The 18,549-nt window shown below is 52.0% G+C and overlaps 1 protein-coding gene across 1 annotated transcript; it reads left to right on the forward strand.

Annotated features, from left to right (window-relative positions):
- Nucleotides 1-5,060: 5,060 nt before the first annotated feature.
- Nucleotides 5,061-18,013, forward strand: MLEC (malectin). The gene is made up of 5 exons (XM_074887753.1): nucleotides 5,061-5,361; nucleotides 8,818-8,996; nucleotides 10,376-10,552; nucleotides 10,712-10,769; nucleotides 11,961-18,013. Exons 1-5 carry the CDS (start codon nucleotides 5,166-5,168, stop codon nucleotides 12,188-12,190), a joined length of 840 nt encoding a protein of 279 aa, XP_074743854.1. The 5' UTR covers nucleotides 5,061-5,165; the 3' UTR covers nucleotides 12,191-18,013.
- Nucleotides 18,014-18,549: the final 536 nt, after the last annotated feature.

Here is an 18,549-nt window from a genome sequence, read left to right on the forward strand (position 1 = left end):
CTGCTTCCAGACACATCAGGTGCTCATCCTCCTTCCTCTTTCCCCAAGACGCTCCCAACCTCACGCTCTCTTCGCCTACCCTGCCAGACCTACAGTTGTCCACTTTCTCTATGCAGAGGCCCAGTCACAAGCTGCCAGGACTAATTTCTAATTTCTGCTTGGCTTCAAAGGGCATCATCATTGCTGTGTGTTTCTCAGTATGACTGGGAGCTGTTTTCCTCTCAGTTGCCCCCTTACTCCAACTAGGCAGTTAAAGGACCAATATCCTCCTGCTCCCTCTACCTCAAATCTTTCACTTCCCAGGTTCCCTTTCAAATTCTCAGGGTCCACAAATCTGTGTCCCAAAGGAGGATTTTCTCTTCTGCTTCCCTGTTGCTGTGCCAACTAGCATAGCTGCAGCGATGGCTGATATCCCAGCAATGGAAAAACTATGTTTCTCCTTATATTTGTATGTGTGTGCACTCGTGTTTGCACAGGCATGTGCACTGGAAAAGGTTTGTGTGGGCACACTTAAAAGCAGGGAGTGCAGATAGGTACCTGGGAGTGCAGCAGTAGAAGAGTTTGTTTGCAAGTGGGCGTATGCAAACTATGTGTGTGTATCTATGGATCTGGAGCAGTCTTAGAGATGTGGGTGTGAGCCAAGAGATTAGAAAATGGATATTTAGAGATCTCCATATTTACTGGTACAGCAGCTGTATTGTGCTTAGGAGATGAAGGTGATAAACCGAACAGAGTCCACAGTCCTGGTAAGTTATATATGTACTTAGAATAATACTGTGGAGGGAGAGACCTGTGCAGGCTTGTGTCTGCCGTAGGGAGTGTCAATACACAAATGTGCTTCACTTACAGTGGAGCCCGTTGAGGAAGAAGCATGCTTGTGTACACAGAGCAAGAGGACAGCTGTGCTGCTTGACAGCAGAGTGACTGTGCCTGCCTGTGGGGACCGGTAACAGCTCAGGGCACATGCCTTGTGCCATAGTCAGCATGCACAACCTGATGGACAGTCAGTGGCAACAAGCGTGGTGACTGTCTCTGCTTGCTGCTTTCTGGGTCCTGCACTGAGCAGACATTTTTGTCCGCAGCAGCAGATGGCAGGACAGGGTTTTAATTGTAAACCCGTTTCTAGAGGCAGCACTGATCAACAGCACAGCATCACGATGGCTGAGGATGTTCCCTATGAATTACTGCCATTTTCACTTAGGCGGGTCCCTGTGTTTGTACCATGGCAGAGCTGTGTTTGTCTTCCCAAGAAATGCAGGGACACTAGTGTTAGGGGAAGGGTGGCTGCGGGGCACCTTTGTGTCTCTGCAGAGTCAGTCCTGGAGCCACAGCTACTTCCGAGGAAAGCTGTGTCTCTGCTAAATTGTCCATAGCTCTTTTCTGCCAGGTCTCACCATGTTACAGTGAACAGGTCAGACAGGGCAGGTCTCCAAAGATTTGGGGTTTTTTCCTTCCAGCAGAAGCTCTTGCTGCAAGCCTGGTTTTACTTGCACAACAAACCCCAAATAATCCCACGGAGTTTTACTATTTTCTTGTGCAGACAGGGTCAGAGATTAAAGCTCCAATCTAGATAATCTCATTCCAGACATAAGCCTTTTGCTCTCATCTCCAGTCTGGTACCAGGGAGGCTTCCAAATAGCTCCACATGGCAGGGCAGACCGGTCCCCTCCAGGCACCTGAACCCCGTAGCGCCGTGTGGTTTGGGAGCTGGCCCAGGCAGTGGGGCTGGCTCACGTTGACTTCTTAGATGTCTCGTTAGCTGTGAGGTCTGCTTCTAGCCCACACATCTCCATTGCTCTTTTTGGACATCCCAAATTCAATCCCTTTTTCCTGCAGGAAATGGCTAATACCCAAAACATGTGCCCCACACTGCCTGTGAATGATCAGGGCTGTAGGTAGACCAGGCAGGACTGATTCAAGACCGAGAGTCATTTTGGCACAGCTGCCAGGGGACAGACAGAGATCAAGGGATTGAGAAGACAACCCTGAGCCTTTCACTTGTAGGTTACTGGTGTAAATCCAGCCTGCATCAAGGGACTGATGGCTCAGTGGATTAGTAACAGGATACAGAGCCTTTGACATCTGGGGCACAAGCTGGATCAAGTTGCTGGTGACTGCAAGGAATGATTCAGGGGCAGCAATGTAGGACATGGCGGACACAGGCCATCGCGGCACATCCGCCATCCTCTGCCAGCGGCTGTGGCCAGACTGTGAGCCAGGGTGAGTGCTCCTCCTGCACCCAGCCACTATCCCCCCTCACTTTGCTGCTGCTCAGTTAATCCCTCTTGTTTCATGATGGGCTGCTGATTCTTGGGAAATAATCATCCAGGCTAGTTATTAGGAAATGCTCTGACTGGGGAGGCAGAGGAGGTGTTGCAATGCTAAGTGCCTTGCCCTCTAAAAAGGCTGAGTCCTCAGGCAGAGGGGAGAAAGAGGGGTTTTCCCCTCTGTTGAGGAAGAAACTCTTCCTTTTTCAAGGAAACTCTTCTCTTTTCAAGGAAGAGTTGCTGATATTTCACTGCAAGATGTGCAGGAGCCCCAGGAGCCCTTGGCAGGGACCCCAGGCCTGGCACAGCCATGGAAGCCCCTGGTGACACTCCCAGGGTGGGGGATGAGCTGGGTTAGCTCCCAGCTGCCCTTGGACACGTCTGGGACCAAAGAGGTCCCTTCAGTTGAGGGACCTGTCTTGGTCATACCTAAATGTTAGCTGGTAAATCCCTTCATGTCTGAATTCCTGCTCATGGGCATATTTGATCTGGGCTGAGCAGTTTGATGCTGGGTTTGTGATGAAGCCCCAGTCACTGGCTGCACGGCCCCTGTGCCCACCGAGGCAGCGAAGGTCCCACTGTGAGCCTCACGCTCCCCAGCTCACCGAGAGGCACAACAGGATTTCAGCCAGGCTCTGCCCAACCAACGCTTGGGCCGCCACTGCCATTTTGTGTGTGTGTGAGACCTGTGAAAGCCCTGCTGACCCGGGGGCCAATGGGGCCAGCTGCTTCAGCCCACCTGGGCCACGCAAGGGGCTGTGTGTGGCCCTTGGTGGGACCTTTTCTGCTCTGGTGGGTCTCAGGACTGGAAATATGAGGCTTCACACCCACAGACATTGCTGTTTGTAACCTCAGCCCCAGCCATCTCCTCAGCCTGCTGATGGTTCACAGGGTCCCTTTTCCCACTTCACTTTTGCAGCTCATGGCAGTAACGTGGTGACACGGAAAATGTTTAGGTGCTTTGAAGCTGTGCTTCTGATCCAAGTGCATCACAGTTTAAGATGAGAAATCTTGAGAGATTAGGAAGGATTGTCTGTAATCAGTGCAAATGAGCTTTAACGAGGCCTCCCTTGGCCTCACCAACTGGACAGCATTGTTCTGGCCACGGCTGCTTGCACTCCTTTGCTAACCGAGCTTGAGGGACACCCAACAGGTCACAAACACAGCAGGGATACAGGAGATTAGTCTGGATTTGATCAGATGCTGCCAGGGCTGGGGTCTGTAATGCTGAGACAATTTGCCAGCAACCAGCATGAGGTGGCTTAATCTGGAGAGGTGCTAAATGTGTGTGTTTTACACTACTTTTCTGACTGCGGCTTCCTAAGCCACCTTGTCATTTCAGGAAGCCCTTCCTGGCAGCCGTGCTGGCGTGGGAGCTCAGCAGCACCATGTCTGCCCCAGCCCAATTATACCACGAGCCGAAGAGCCGCTGTGACAGCAGCAGGAACACGCTCTGGGGCCCACTCCAACCTGGGCAGAGCAGGTTAGGGAGCAGAGGGTGGGTGGTTGACCCCCTCCTCAACTGAGTTCACTTCTCCAAGGCTGTGTCCTGTTAAGAGGCCTCATAAGTGCATTACAAAAGCCACAAACCCATTTAATTCTCAGTCTGCAGCACCAAGTCTTTATTTCTAAAAGCAAATGCTTTGTGGAAGGCTCAAATTAATAAAATGTCATTGGGACTGAGGAGCAGCCGCCGCTAATGTGGTTGGCAACTGGAGCGCAGACATGAGGCCCAGCTGGTGTCTGAAGCTTTGAGGAACGCCAACATCATACAGAAAGGCAAACCCAGAGGCAAACATTATGTTATTTGCTCCCCCACCGTGTAGTGAGTGAGTTTCATCCCATCTCCATCTGTGATGTCTCACTCCAGCCCTCACCAAGGTCCTCCAGAAAAAAACTCCAGGATCATACTTTCTGCGGTAAAATGCAACACAGGCAGAAAAATCACTGGCAACGTAACGGTTAGATCCCCCACCTTCCTCTTTTATTGGCTGTTTTACTTTTCAAGCAGACTGTTGTGGTCCCAAGTGGTTGCATGCCACCCAGCTGTCTCACTCCTCGGGCGGGCCGGTACCTGCCTTTTCCCACAGTCTATGGCAGGGGCGAACGGGGGACCCAGCGCGTGTTGCTGAGGCAGAGAAGGGCTGTCGGGAGCGGCTGTTCCGAGTGCAGCGGACACCGAACGACCGGGAGGTAACGAGGAGCCGCCCCCGACGGCAGCTCCGCTCCCGGCCGCTTCCCCGCACGTGCCCGGGCCGTTCCGCAGCGCCCCCCTCCCGCGAGAGCCGGGCCGGTTCCGGGGCCGCTCCGGCCCGTCCTGTCGCAGCGCCGTCCGTTGCCCCGGCAACCCACCGGCCTCCCCGCTTCCCGCCGCCGTCCCACAATGCTTTGCGTTCCGGCCGCGCTGGAGCTCCCTGATTGGAGGGGCGGAGGGGGCGGGGCTCGTCCCTCAGGCGGCCGGCGCTGAGAGGAGCTCGCTGGGCTGCGTCCCCGCTCCGGAGGCGCCGCCGGAAGGCCTCGTCCCTCCCCGCCGCTCCTTCCCGGGGGAGCCGGTTCTACCGTCGCTCCCCTCCCCGAGCGGGCGGTACCGGCTCTGGGCACTCCCGGCTCGCAGCGACTGACTCCCCGCTCCGCTCCCGCCGGACACGCCTCCCGCCGCAGCGCGCCGCCGTCCCCTCGCCTCTCAACCAAGCCTGCTCACCCGCTCCCGCCGCCCATTGGCCCGGCACCTTATGAATATGCAGATAAAGACCTGCGGCGGTCTAATGGCAGGCGGGCAGGGAATTAATATTCGCGTTGCGGCTCGCGGATTGGCCGGTGTTCGCTCCACCCCGGCAGCGGGGTAGGCTGCCCCCTGGCGGCGGCAGGAAGGGGCGGGCGCGGCGCCGGGAGCCCGAGATGGTGGGCGCCGGAGCGCGCGGGGCGCCGCTGCTGCCGCCCTTGCTGCTGCTGCTGCTGCCGCTGCTGCTGCGGGGCGCGGCGGGCGGCCTCGCCGACAGCGTCGTCTGGGCCGTTAACGCGGGCGGCGATGCCCATGTGGACGTGAACGGCATCCACTTCCGCAAGGACCCGCTCGAGGGCCGCGTGGGCCGAGGTGAGGGCGGGGGGACGCCGGTGCGGCGCGGGCGGCCCACCGGGGGTCTGAGGGGGGGGGGGGCGGTGAGGCTGCCCCCAGGGTCCCCGCAGGTCTGCTCCGCCCGGGGCGGCGAGGCCCGCCTCTGTCGGCGGGGGTCCGGGACTCGTGTCGCCCCGGCGCCGTCCCGCTTCCCCCGGCCCCGCCGTGGAGGGTCGGTGGGTCTCCCCGCAGGGCTGCGGTGGCCTGGGCAGGCCCGCGGGCCGGGGCTCCTCTTCGTCAGCCGCCCGGGCCCGGCGGTGCGGAGGGGGCGGCCGGCGGCCGGCGAGGGCCCGCGGGGAGCGCCGGCCCAGCCCCCGCACGGCACTTGTCACCCGTCGGGACCGCGGCCACCCCCGTCCCACCGCCGGGCCCGGCTGGGAGCTGCACACACCACCATCACCCCCCTCCCCCCATGTCCCCGCGGCGGAGCGGACCCTGGGCCCCGGTGGCGGCGGGATGAGCCCTGCGGGCTTCGGACTGGTTTTCCCGGCCTCGGGCTGCGGGGTTGTGTAATGCCGGAGGGGAGGTCGCTCCTCGCGGGCTGGAGTGCAATTTCGGCTGGAAAGGCGACGGGAGCGGTCAGGCTGCCAAACCGGCCGCATGCAGCCGCCTGGCTCCTTTTTTTCCATTTTCCACTGAAAGACCCCAGTTTCCACAGCACGATCTGCCAGTTTGAAGCCCAGCCTGCAGCGCTCTCTGCAAAGTGAGAACATGCTTTGCCTGCTCTGCGCAGCTGAATCGGTGGCGGTGCGGGGTGATGCCTCCACCAGCAGCCTGGTCCCGGTAGGGAGGAGAGCGCAGGCTGCTCGCTGGGGCCGGGCAGGAGGAAGGTGCAGCTGGCTGCTGTGCTCCACTGCTCCAGTCCTGGCAGGGTGTTCAAGAGCAGGGCAGGGTCAGAAGCAGAAGTAGAGGCAGATGGGATATGAGCAGCTGCTCTAGCTACTGAACCTGTAAAAGCTTCTATCTACCACTAAGGATAGGATGGAGAACTAATATTGCGCGTGGGTTACCTTTTCCTGCTTCCCCTGAAACCACTCGGATTGTGTGACTTCTGTGTGTTTCTGATAACTGGTGCACCAAAACTTAGTTGATTCACAAATTTATTGAAAAGTGAACTGTGCTGAGCTGCTCCTGCTGTCGGTTACAGGTGAGTGGTGGAGTGCAGAGAAGATGAGCTATTGGTTGACTTTTAAGTCTAACCTTCCCTGTTTCCATGTAGAATGGTGAGGATTATCCTGTGTTATACAGCTAGGCCTGCCATTGCTTACCCTGTGTGAGTGCCATCCCGAATGGAGAGCTGTTTGTGCACAATGGATACAGGGGAGGTCACATTTAAATGTTAATAGGGTTTGTTAGGAGTTTTTCACCCCTGTGGAAGCTGGTACCCCAGTCACACAAAGTGCTCTGATTGCTGTAGGTCAGCTTCCCTTCACAGACCTCTCACGTGTGACTTGAAGGAGAATGTCCTTGTGGACTTGAACAATTTATTTTTGAGTTCAAGAGAAAAAAGGGTCTTTTTCAAGCACACTATGGCATATTCTTCCTTTGGGGAAAGCCTGTGGTGTCTCCTCTGAACAGCAGGCAGTTCCAGTAATCCTGCTTCAGCCAGCGGTGCCAGGCACAGCAGAGGAGACTTTGAGCTTTCAGCTGCTTTTCCCTCAATGGCTTTTTATTGCACCATTGTTCGGTTTACTCTGGACTCCTCTCTGTGTTGATAGGCATGTAATGGCTACAGCAGAAGTATGTGGCTGACTGGGAGGAAACAACCTAGGGATAGCGTTTCTGGGCTGTACTACCTCTGGGCAAATTAAAACCTTTTTTTTTTTTTTTTTTTCCCAAGCCTCAGTTCGGATGCTGTGCCCTAAGGGACAAAATGTGGCAATTACAGAATAGCCAGGTGCCAAGCATAGTTGAGTCGCAGCTTAATGCCTACTGCTCATCGCTGAGCTACCTCTCAGCACACCCAGCGGGCTGTCAAATCAAGCTCGCTTCCACAGCTGTGTCAACAGACCTCTGATATGCAGGTGACAGGTCTTCCTCTCCAGTTACCTTCTTGGATATTAAAGGACTTTCTTCCTATGGAGGCTTTCCTCTAATAGGAGCTGATTTCTATGGAGTCCTTGGTTTGCTATCACTGTAATCTGTAGCTGGCCAGAAATCTCTGTGTAGGAGGACAGGTTAAACTTTTCACCCTCTGTATTTCTGGTGATTAGAGCCTTCAGCCTTTGCGCCCAGGTTCGAGTGGTAAGGAGAAGCACAAGATTGCCTGAGCATAGCTCTGTGTGAAACGGGAGACTAAGAACTGGCATTAATTTCCTCTCGCTCGTTTGCATTGGCTCCATCTTTGGCAACGTGTGCCGGGTTAGTAGTTCTTGCTTTGTCTTGGCCAATGCAGTGTCTGTTCCCATGGAAATGGGGGTGGAAGTGGCAAGTGTCAGCAGAGAACTTTGTCTGGATCAACTTCTGCCTGAAATACCAGTGGGCAGGTGGTGTCCACAGTCTTCCCTCCTGCCCCCGCTTCACTGGGGGGTTGCTTGATGCTGAACTCTCAAGACACGCATCAGTTTGCATTTGTACAGTAACCCTGACACAATAAAATGCAAGTTGGGTTAAGGTCTTTTGAGGGCTGCTCTAGAGGTGGTGAAATAATGACTGAGAAGAGGCAAATTTTATGATTTCTGTTATTTTTCTCAGTTACTGTCCCATTTGGGAATGTTGTTTGGGCCCTTCTCAGGGGACTGTTGGGATGCCTGCAGACAGTGCCCAGTTCAGCTGGGTGGCTGTGAGAACAGCAGCTGATGGAGCTGCTGGTGCTCTTGAAACCCTTCTATTATCTTTCTTGCTTTCTTCCTGTCTTCAAGCTGGCAGGTATTGTGTGGCTGTGGTGAGAAGAAGGGTTTTTCTAAGATGTCTAATGCTTTTTACCCTTCTGCCATTCCCCAGATTTTCACCTGAGGAGTGATAGTGTCTCAAACCTGATGCCATCGACTGCTAACTTCAAATCTGTTGAATGAATGAGTTGAGTCAGTCCTACGCTGTTTTGTTTCTGTCCTCAGAGTTTGTAATTTGAAAATGTTGTAAAAATGTTCTAGGTGTTTTTCCTCTTTGAAGCAGGAGTCAATGGCCAAGTTCTTTGGCCCTGTGCCCTGTTTGTGAAACAGACTCTTCTTTCTGAAATGGTGTGAGTGACTTTACTGTGTCTTAGACTGCAGCAGGTCCAGACCTGTTTTTCTACAAGACCTGGGTTCTAGGGCTTTGGCTACCTCTGCTTCTGCTCCAGTAGTGCCGCCTCCTGGTCAGAGCAAGGAGGAGGGACAGGTCTGACAAGTGCTAACCCCACTTAGGGAGGTAAGCACTTCAAGAGTATATAAAGTGTCTCTTCCATGTGCCTCAGAAACTAACCCTTCCTCTCACTGTTTTGGGCTTGAAACCCAGCTTCTGACTACGGTATGAAGCTGCCCATCTTGCGGTCCAATGCGGAAGATCAGATTCTGTACCAGACCGAGCGTTACAATGAGGAAACCTTTGGCTATGAAGTTCCCATCAAAGAGGAGGGTGACTATGTGCTGGTGTTGAAGTTTGCAGAGGTCTATTTTGCCCAATCTCAACAGAAGGTAAGCAACAGCTCCTTGCATGTCATTTTGATTTGAGTTCCTGGCTAAGACTGTGCATGTCCAAGTTGCTTCTGCTGCTTTGCATGATGGAGAAAGGACTGAAATAAGGCACTAATGGTTAATTTAGTTCCTAGAGCTCTCATGGGCTCTGAAACTTTGAGCTCTCATCCACATTTCAGATACACAGTTGGCCTGGAAAACTGCATTACAGAGTATTCAAACAAACGCGCGACTAAACGTAACTAGCACTGGAGTTTTATGATCTGTTTAGGCTGTTCTGACTTTGAGAAGAAGTGTTTTTGCCAATTTTCCCTGAAGACTTGTTCCTGACCTGACATCATGCTTGTGCTGGAGGAAGTATTGCACAGATTGAATCAGGGAAGTGATCTGGATTAAATAACCTACTTAAAACAATTTTTACAAATGAATAAGACTTGATACTGGTTCAAACTGATCCCAAAAGCACAGTGTTAAATTCAACCCTCTTTATTGCTCTTTAGAGAAGAACAGTCCTTGTCCACTTTTGAAATTCCTTATGTACAGACATGGAAGCAGAAGCACAAAGAACTCAAAGCCCTGTGATAAATTGGGAGAGAAGTGGTGTGTGTTTTAGTCTAGCTTTCCCCTGACTCCATCAGCTTCTTTAGAGCCCTGCTCCTTAAGCACTGTGCTGCCTTCCTGCCAGAGAAGTATTTCAGGGAACAGAACTGGTGGGGCTGGCTTACAGAATGGATGCAAAAAGCAGCCTCAGATTAAACTGAAGGACTGAGGCATCTTTGGTTCCTCTTCCTTCATGTGGTGCTGCTGGGATTCCCCAGATGCTGAGTGAAGTTTGAGTCATTACAGCCCTGAGGAGGACTTTCACTTTGAATTCACAGATGTGGTTAGCAGTTTAACATTTTATCTTCTTCAAACCCTGTATCCTTCACCAGCTTGGTTCCTCTTTGCTCTGCTGCAGGCTGTTAGTTAGAAATGGTTTAACTCCCTAGGGTGTGGTGTGTCGCAGCCACCCTGGGGTGCTGAGAGCAGGTCCTCAGCCAGTAGGTGGAAGGAAGGTTGTGAAAGAAAAGTATGAATAAACCAAAATAAAATTGTGCTGTCCTCAGTTCTGAACAGCAAATGCAGGGGTTATTTTAAAAGAAGGCGGCAGATTTCAGGGTATTTGAAAGCAATGTTAATGCTTCAGTGTCTTTACCTGGCTGCTTTTGGGCTCTGAATCCTTCCCAAGGGAGTGGAGCATGCGTGGTGGGACAGTGCATGCTGCAGTGCTTTCTGGTCCTGGGTGCGTAACGAGCAGAGACCTTTCCCGTTCTGTTCACCCTTCAACCATCACATGCCTGAATTTGTTCTGACACTCTGTCATCTCTTCCACTCTGAAGGTATTTGATGTTCGCTTGAATGGCCACGTGGTGGTGAAGGACTTGGACATTTTTGACAGAGTGGGACACAGCACAGCTCACGATGAGATCATTCCCATGAGTATCAAAAAGGGGAAACTGAGTGTCCAGGGAGAGGTTTCCACATTCACAGGGAAGCTCCACATTGAGTTTGTAAAGGTAATAAGCTTTTCTGGGCAGAGCCCTGATCTTCCTTTTCCCCTTCTTCCCCAGCCATGCGATGCAGCTGTGTGCTGGAAGAGGAGAGGTGGTGGTAGGTGGGGAGAGTATTTCTTGCCTCAAAGCTGCAGCACTGACTTTTTTCTTTTCTTTCTGTAGGGCTACTATGACAATCCAAAAATCTGTGCCCTATACATCCTGCAAGGAACAGTGGAAGGTAAGCACAGTTGTTGAGCCAGAAGGCTCTTCCTGCTTGGACAGCAGCCTGTTGCTTCTCAGACCATGAGATCATAGCTCTTGCTGACCCGCCTCTGGCAAAGCTGTTTCTCTCTCAGCAAGTTCCCACAGAGTGCAGTTGCAGGGTGAAATAGGTGTGTAGTGTCCTCCTGCTCCTCCAAGTGCACAAAGCTGTGTCATTTTTGGAATAAGAAAAATCTGTTTGATTTGGGACTTCCTGCATATGGGGTAGAGGAGAAGGGAACATGTCTGGTCAGTCTTAGCTTATAGCTGCAGATAAATTCCCTCTGGCCTTGGACGTTAGCAGCAGCCCTGCAGACAAGGAGTTTACAGAGATCTTTTAGCTAGTAGTTAAGTGTTTCTTACCTGGAGCTTAGTTTTGCCTTCTCATCTTGAGGACAAGGCAGTGTTTTTTCCCAGATATCGGTTCCTGTGGATAGCAGTGGGGAGTACTAGTCAAGTCCTTGCTCTTTCATCACTCTCTTTGTAAGTCTGTGCTGCAGTTGGAGCCCCTCTCGCTCCTGAACAGGGGAGGTTTAGGACCCCTCTCTGACCAAAGCATCAATTTGCTTTACTATTGATCAGGGATTGCCAAGTGCTGCTGAAGACTTGGTGCGTAACCTTGTGGCCAGGTGGCACCTTGCTGTGTGGGGGACAGTTCAGGCTCCAGGCTCAGAGGATTGGATCTGAGTGGGGTTGGGCCACGCTGCTCTGATAGGTCTGGGGTTGGGGGGTGCAGTGATTTGAGGTAAGACCATTTGTGGAAAGGGTTGTTCCTGTGTGCACCTCTTATCTGCTGGTCCCACAGGCAGCAGGTGCTTGTTCTTGACTAGATCTCACTGAGCAGCTGTGGTATCTGACTGTGTATGCTGTAAGTGTGCTTTTGTGCTGTAACTTCTCCTGTGTGACACGTAGATGGGGTAGGTGTTGGGGTTTTTCTTGTAGACTGGGTCTTTAGATGCTCTTGCATCACAGAGAAAAGAATAGTGGTGTAAGCCTCTCTGAGGGAGGATGCTCCTATTTCGTGGGGTGCTCTGGCTGTGGTGTTGGTGTGGTGTCAGGTGTCCTGTTGCCCGTGTTCATACTGGATCGGGGAGAGGGGAAGGGAGTGATTCAGGTGATTTCCCAGGTTACATCCTGCCTCCTTGCATCCTTTTGTCTTGTCCAACAGATGTTCCAAAGCTGCAGCCGCACCCAGGTCTGGAGAAAAAAGAGGAAGATGATGATGAAGATGAATATGATGATGGCTCCAGTGTTAAAAAGCAGGCAAATAAGAACCGGGTTCAGTCAGGCCCACGCACACCAAACCCCTATGCCTCGGACAACAGCAGCCTCATGTTTCCTATATTGGTGGCCTTTGGTGTCTTCATTCCTACCCTCTTCTGCCTCTGCCGATTGTGAGAGCAAGCCCCACAGAGCATCAGCCAAGGGGCTGGGAGGGAAGGAGTTGGACCAAACACGGTTGCTTTCAATTTCTCCATATTGTTCATAATTTAAGGGAAAAAAAAAAAAAGATTCATTTGGAATGAATAGCAGGTCCAGGTAAGAGGGAGCTTACCTTCCCCCTGCCAGCAAGCAGCGAGGCCCTCGCCTTCCCCTTCGCACCATGTGCAGCCTCTGATCCTCCCTGGGGCATCCAAGAGTAAACTGAGTCCTGGCTGTTGAAAGCTGATGCTACCAAGTTCTGGGCCACGTCCCACACTGAGAGAAAGCCATGTGCTGCAAGATCTCTGCCTTTGCTGGGTGGAGTATGGTTCCTTAGCAGGGAAGCAGCTCTTAAAACCAGGCCTGGGTACACGTTTTGTCCGGGAGCGTGGAAGTGTTGTGGTGCCATTGGGTGACTAACAACTGTGGAGGATGGAGCCTGGCTCAGCATCTCCCCGAATGTGTGCAACACGATGTATGGTACTCACCTGCACAAAGATACCGAGACTCCAGCTAGCCGCTCAGCCTCTGTGGAGACATTCCCCTCCTAAGACTGCAAGCTGCGCCAGGAGCAGAGGGATTTATCTGGCCTGATTTGCTGCACCAGTTGGGAGAGACTTTCCTAGTTTGGCAATTGTAACGTTAGATCCGTCGCAGAGGGATTCTGCTGTAGCCTGCAAGAGGCTGACGTTAGCGTCTGATCAGATGCACTAGTTTTCTGTATTGATTATGGCTTTTGTTTCCTTTAATATCCTTTTCTTTTCAAAGGTTTCATTTTAAGCCCAGTTCCTTGTTTTGCCCTTTCTAGCAAGTGACCTCTCCTTTGGAAGAAGCTGAGAATCAGGTGACCTAGAGAGGAGGTTCTGGACTTGTTCCTTGACCTTCCTAACGGTTAGCTCCCTGCCCGGTGACTGTGAACAGGCTGTGCTGTAGGACAGAGCAGAGCAACCTTGCGGGTGCTCCCTGTGGGGTCTCGTTCCCTGTTGCAGGGACCAGGCCTGCCTGCAGCGGTGGGAAGTGCAGTGCAGCTGGTCGGCGGCTTCGCTTAGCTCGGCCTTTTGCATATCAGGGCACTGTAGTGAAGGGGCAGGTGTGTCCAGCATTTCAGTACTGTAGAGCAAGGTGGCTTGTTGCCCTCCAGAGATCTGGAAGTGAGCAGAACACTGGAGACAAGGTCACCCGCTTCCCCCAGGGATATTTCTGCAAGAGGCTTCTGTTTCCACATACAGAGCCTGTGCCTGCCTGACAGAAGCTGAGCAGAGCAAAAGCCCTCGCTGTGCCTGCTGATCCAGAGCTGCAGGCTCCAGGGAGCTGCCTTCCCGTGGTCTTGGCCACTGACATGTTGAGCACTTCTGGCTAGTGGGAGATGTTCTGTGTGCTGGAGCAGGATCTGTCCCAGGCAGAGTTGGGTCCTTGCGGGTCAGCTTCAATGCTGGTGAGCTCTGGGCTCACAGACACTTTACCTCATGCTATATTTGTTCTCAGAAGTGCGCTCTCTTTACCCTGAGCAGTGGCACTGAGTGGTATCCTCCCTTGCTGCTGCTCCTCCTGGGCCTGAGTTTTCCTAGTGGTTGTTCTTGAGTTTGATCCCCTGCAGTGGCTCAGCCTTTCTTTGAGCTGAGGAGGGTCAGCAGAATTCCCTAGTTTCCAGAAAGGAAACCGGAGGAGCAGCCTTTCTGGTCTGCTGGGCCCAAGCAGCTGAATCCTTTGCTTCCTTCTAATCCTCAAGCTGTGATGTGAGCTGCCAGCTTGCTAGCTCCAGAACTGGAGCTGGGGGAGGTGTCAAAGCTCTGCTCTCTGCAGCAGTGGCACTGAACCTTGCCTTTCTGATCGCATACATCGCTGCTACAGGCCTGACCCTAGCTCTCTGTCTGTGAGCTAAAAAGCAAGTAGTAGGACCTTAATTACCTTCTCTCCAGTTGCACAAGTGGTAACAGCCAGTTTGGGAGAAGCAAGAGGGTCCCTGCCACATTGAAGAAGACAGGATTTAGAGAGAGCAGAGCTTAAGAACAAACGTTAGGATGAGAAGGCGGTAAGCTTGAAGTTGTCTGCTTCGTCTTCTAGCTGCTGTTAAAATCCTAGTACTTATAAAACTCTTATAAAATATGAGCTCTGTTTTGTTTGGTGACAGTGCCTGCAGAGATTCTCCAGTGTTTTGGGGATTGCTGTAACTGGAGCAAAGAGACATTTAGATCTTAATCAGTTTTGAGAAGCATGAACTGCGCTGATTTGTTAAGCAAAGAACCTGGGCTTGAAAGTAGCAAGCTTCTCTGTAAGGAGCTGTTCTCCTCCAGGCCTTTTAGGTTGCATTTTATTTGAGCATCCTTGAAGCAAGGAATCGCTCGGCGTCTTGTGGCTCACCCAGTAATCTCTGCACCTTGCCTAGCATGAGAAAAGGGGCGTGCATTTAGGTGGGCAAAAGTCAGACACAAGTCTTCTAGGATAGTTTATCCCTGCCTCTCCTGGCAGCCAGGGCACCCATCTGGTGCCATTGGCTGCCCTAAAGCAAAGCTGTGCAGAGGGTGATCTGTTGTGTTCCAGTTGCTCAGTTCAAATTAATTTTTCTTACTTGAATAATAGTTCATCCTTCATGGCTTAAATTTAGTTGTTTTGGCTCTGGTTTTATGCATCTTTGTGACTACAAAGCTGGCATCTGGGTGGTTGGGGTGTTCCTGACCCTGTTATGGTGCTATGAGCGGTTTTCCTTGTTTGTCGGTCCATCCCCTCCTGACAGGTTTGCCTTGGAAGGAGCCTTCAAACAAAGCATGTGGGAACATGGGAGGATGGTGGGGGATAACCAGTCAGCACCTCACTGGGAATGGCATACTCAGGCTGGCTCCCCTTGCTAGCATCTGCAAGCCAGCCAGATGGGTGTAATGAGGTACCTCATCCTGACCAGGGAAGGAAAAAGTTTGGGTTGGCTGTAGCTTTCCAGCACGGGTGATTGAGGGAATATCTAAGATGTTGTTTAACTGGACCGGTTAGAGGCAGGCCTGTTTGCGCTTTGTTGCCTCCTGCCAGCAGCAGGCAGATGAAGCACGGTCCCTGTGCAGCAGTGTGGCGAGCTGGGTCAGAACAGACCCTGGCTTGATTCGTGGAGCAGTTGTGTAGATGGAGGCAGATAAGGCAATTTTAATAAAGCTTCCACTTAATAAGGGGAAGATGACACCTTCAGTCGTATTTTGGGCCTGGATCCAGCCTCGGGTAGTGGTTCCAAAGCCTATTTTAATTACACCCTCATCAGCCCCTCTCGTACCTTTAAGCCAGGACATTTTCCCCTTCTGTGTGTGTGACTAAAACAACAGCTCTGACCCTTTTGAGTATCCCAGGTGGCAGTAAGCAGAAAGCCAAATTAATTCCCTTCTCTTTTTGGTGCCTTTGTCTCGGACTTTGAATAAAAGTCTATTTGAAGAAGCTTCTTTTTTTTTTAAGGAGCTTCTGAGTTGTTTTTTCTTTTTCTCCAAGGGACAGGCATTCCCTGCCCTCGCGATCAGCTGGGGACTGTCTCACTGTCCCTGGATGCCAGCTCCAGAGGTCGCAGCTGAAGCAGAGAACTGTGAGCAAGTATCTTTGGCTCCAGCCCTTGAGGTCAATGAAAAAAAAAGCCTAGTACGGGATAGAAGAACTGGAAGAGCTCCTTCAGGTCTGGTCTTCCCCCCCAGAAATCTCCTGAAGGCAGGATGGAGAACTTCCAGACAGTCTGGTGCCTGCGTGTCTGTGCAGTTCGGAGCTGAGTGAGTCACGGCTGGGTCCTGGTAGTCATATGGTGCTCACAGCTTCTGGGTGCAGAGTGTGGCTTGGAGGGTCCTGCCCCCCAAACTCACTTGCTGAAAGCTTGCCCTGCACCATTTGGGTCTGAACAGGGAGCAGAGACCTGTGCTTTATCCCTTGGCCTTCCTTTAAGTTGAAATGGGATTGCAACAGCCAGGGAAATGTCTTGATATGGGAAGTCTGGTATGAACAGGCCTGTCTTTGATAGAAAACAGCAGGAGGAGGGAGAGGACCAGCAGAGCAGCTTCAGCCCTTGATGTGAGACAGGTTCCGAGCAGCTGCGAAGTACCAAGTGTTTCAGGCTCTGTTTGGTGCTCAAACGTGGGAGAGATCCGTCTGCTTCTTGCACTTATGTGGTGGGGAGGGAAATATCCTTGCTGAGAATCCAAGGGAGATGGGAGCTGGGCCAGCACTGAGCTAATTTACCTACTGACGCTTCTGCATCTCCACAACAAATGCCAAAGTCTAATACAATTCAAGGATGCTTTTTTTAACGTCAGCCTGGTTCCACCAGTCTGTCTTCACTGGCTAGTCCCAAATAGGCTCCGACAAGTATTCTCAACGGCACAAATACACCACCAGGCTGGAGCTGTGAAGGCTCAGAAACATGATTACACGAATAGGCCTCCTGTGCTGCACCCCTGCTTCATGCACTACCCAGCGGGGCTGGGGCACGTGCGTTTCACCTTGGATCCGAACGGATTTGTCCCAGGAGTATAGTAGCAACCGCATTGAAATGGTGCTGGGCTGGACGGGAGAGGTGAAAGCAGGTCCATGTCTTCCGGGACTCTGGCTTGCTCAGAGTTTATTGCTGTATATTAAATACTATTTTTGGAGATTGGGGGGAAGATGTGGGAGGGGGAGGGATGCGGTGGCACTGTCCCCAGTCTGATCAGTGGGATGCTACTGCAGGTTATTGATAGGTTTTGATTTTTTTTTTCCCAAAAAGTGCTTTATTTAAAAAAAAAAAAAAAAAGAAAAAATAATCAACAAAACAGAAGTGCTTTCCTCCCTCCTAGAAACAGTGCTGGCTGATTAGAAAATGTGAATAATCTTTTGCAAACACCAAAAGTCTCTGCTAAAGAGTTTGTGTGATGGCATTTTCAAGGCAAGGGGTGAAGTACAGCTTGAACCGGTTTAACTGGGGAGAGTGTGAATGGAGGAAATGCAGGGTCTCTGCCCTGGGGTTGTTCCCAGTCACACTTAGTGGGGATGTGCTTGCCTGGGCTACCACGGCTGTTCTGTTACACTACAGCAGTTCCTCAGCTAGGGCGCTGGAGTGGAGCAGCATCTGGAAACTTGCTGACAAGTGGTGGCTTGAATTTCTTGTGGTTTCTATGAGGGCTTTGTGTATTTGGGGCTTTCCCACTCAAGAAGCAGCCAGGTTGGTAAAGCAGCCCTGGAGACTGAGAGCAGAGGCAGGATTTGTGCTCTGTGCCAGGAGGCAGTAGCCAGGCCTGCGAGATGCTGGGCAGGTGGCGGTGATGGTTGGTCCCGTTGTCGTAGCAGGTTTTAGCGCTGGCAGGTCATCCCACTGCTCCATAGTGCCCAGCTGCGTAGGCTGGGACGTGTGGAAGTGACCCGTGCCCTTGGCATTAAGGACGCGTCACAAACTGCTTGAAGCTGCAGGTCTAGGTTGTCTGTAAAGGCTAAAGCAGTGTGGGGAGAGATCTCCATCTGTACTTGTCACCAGTACAACGGGCTTTTAAGGAGGATTTTTTTATTTTACTGTCCATTGCTTTGTGTTATAACAACTTGCAGTGACATTTTTTTTTTAGTTTATTTTGCAGCAAGCTTGAGCCCTGGGTGAAAAGCACAGATGTCTATTTCTGATTGCATTGGCTTTGCAGGGACTAGTTTGGGGGAAAAGATGGGTGTGGGGGTGGGTTATTTTATTTTTGGTACATGGTAGCGGTTTTATTTTTTAATTTCCCCATGATGTTTGGTTGAGGGAATGTTCTGAAATCTACTGTCTGGCAGTTTTAACCAGCAGTGTGTTAAAGGAAAATAAACAAAATTATATTGTCACTTGGATGAGGTGGTCCCTCTTTTCTAGTGGTGGGGGCAGAGGAGCCCCCTCCGCTTTAAGGCTCGCGGTGCGGGAGGCCAAGACTGCACTGCGGAGGGGACTGCAGGCTGCCGCCGAGATGCAGTTTAACATCCCACCACTGCTGCAGCCCAGAGCCTCCCCCTGCCGCTGCCTGCCTCAGGTATAGCTCCAGTATTCTCTTGCCAGTTGTTCTAGGTGATTAAGTGCAAGTTGAACCGTACAACATCCTCTTCAAAGTGCTGATGTGGACCTTGTTGCTTCCTGCTCAAATCAGGAACACCAGAGATGTAATCTACCTTTGGGGTTTTACAAGCTGCCCCGATTTCAGCTTGAAACTGCGTCAGAGGTGGTCAGAAGGGGCTGCAGCTGGAGCAGAGAGAAAGCGATACCTTCCTTCTCTGTGTGCCTGCTCTCGGGGGACAAGGGACCCTGGCCCATGCAGAGCAGCTGCCCTTCCAGACAGCCTGAGTCTTTGGTCTGTCCTTCCCAGCCTGGGTCTTTGGTCATCTGTCCT

The sequence above is a fragment of the Strix uralensis genome, chromosome 17, assembly GCF_047716275.1.
Source record: "Strix uralensis isolate ZFMK-TIS-50842 chromosome 17, bStrUra1, whole genome shotgun sequence".
Lineage (NCBI taxonomy): Eukaryota > Metazoa > Chordata > Aves > Strigiformes > Strigidae > Strix > Strix uralensis.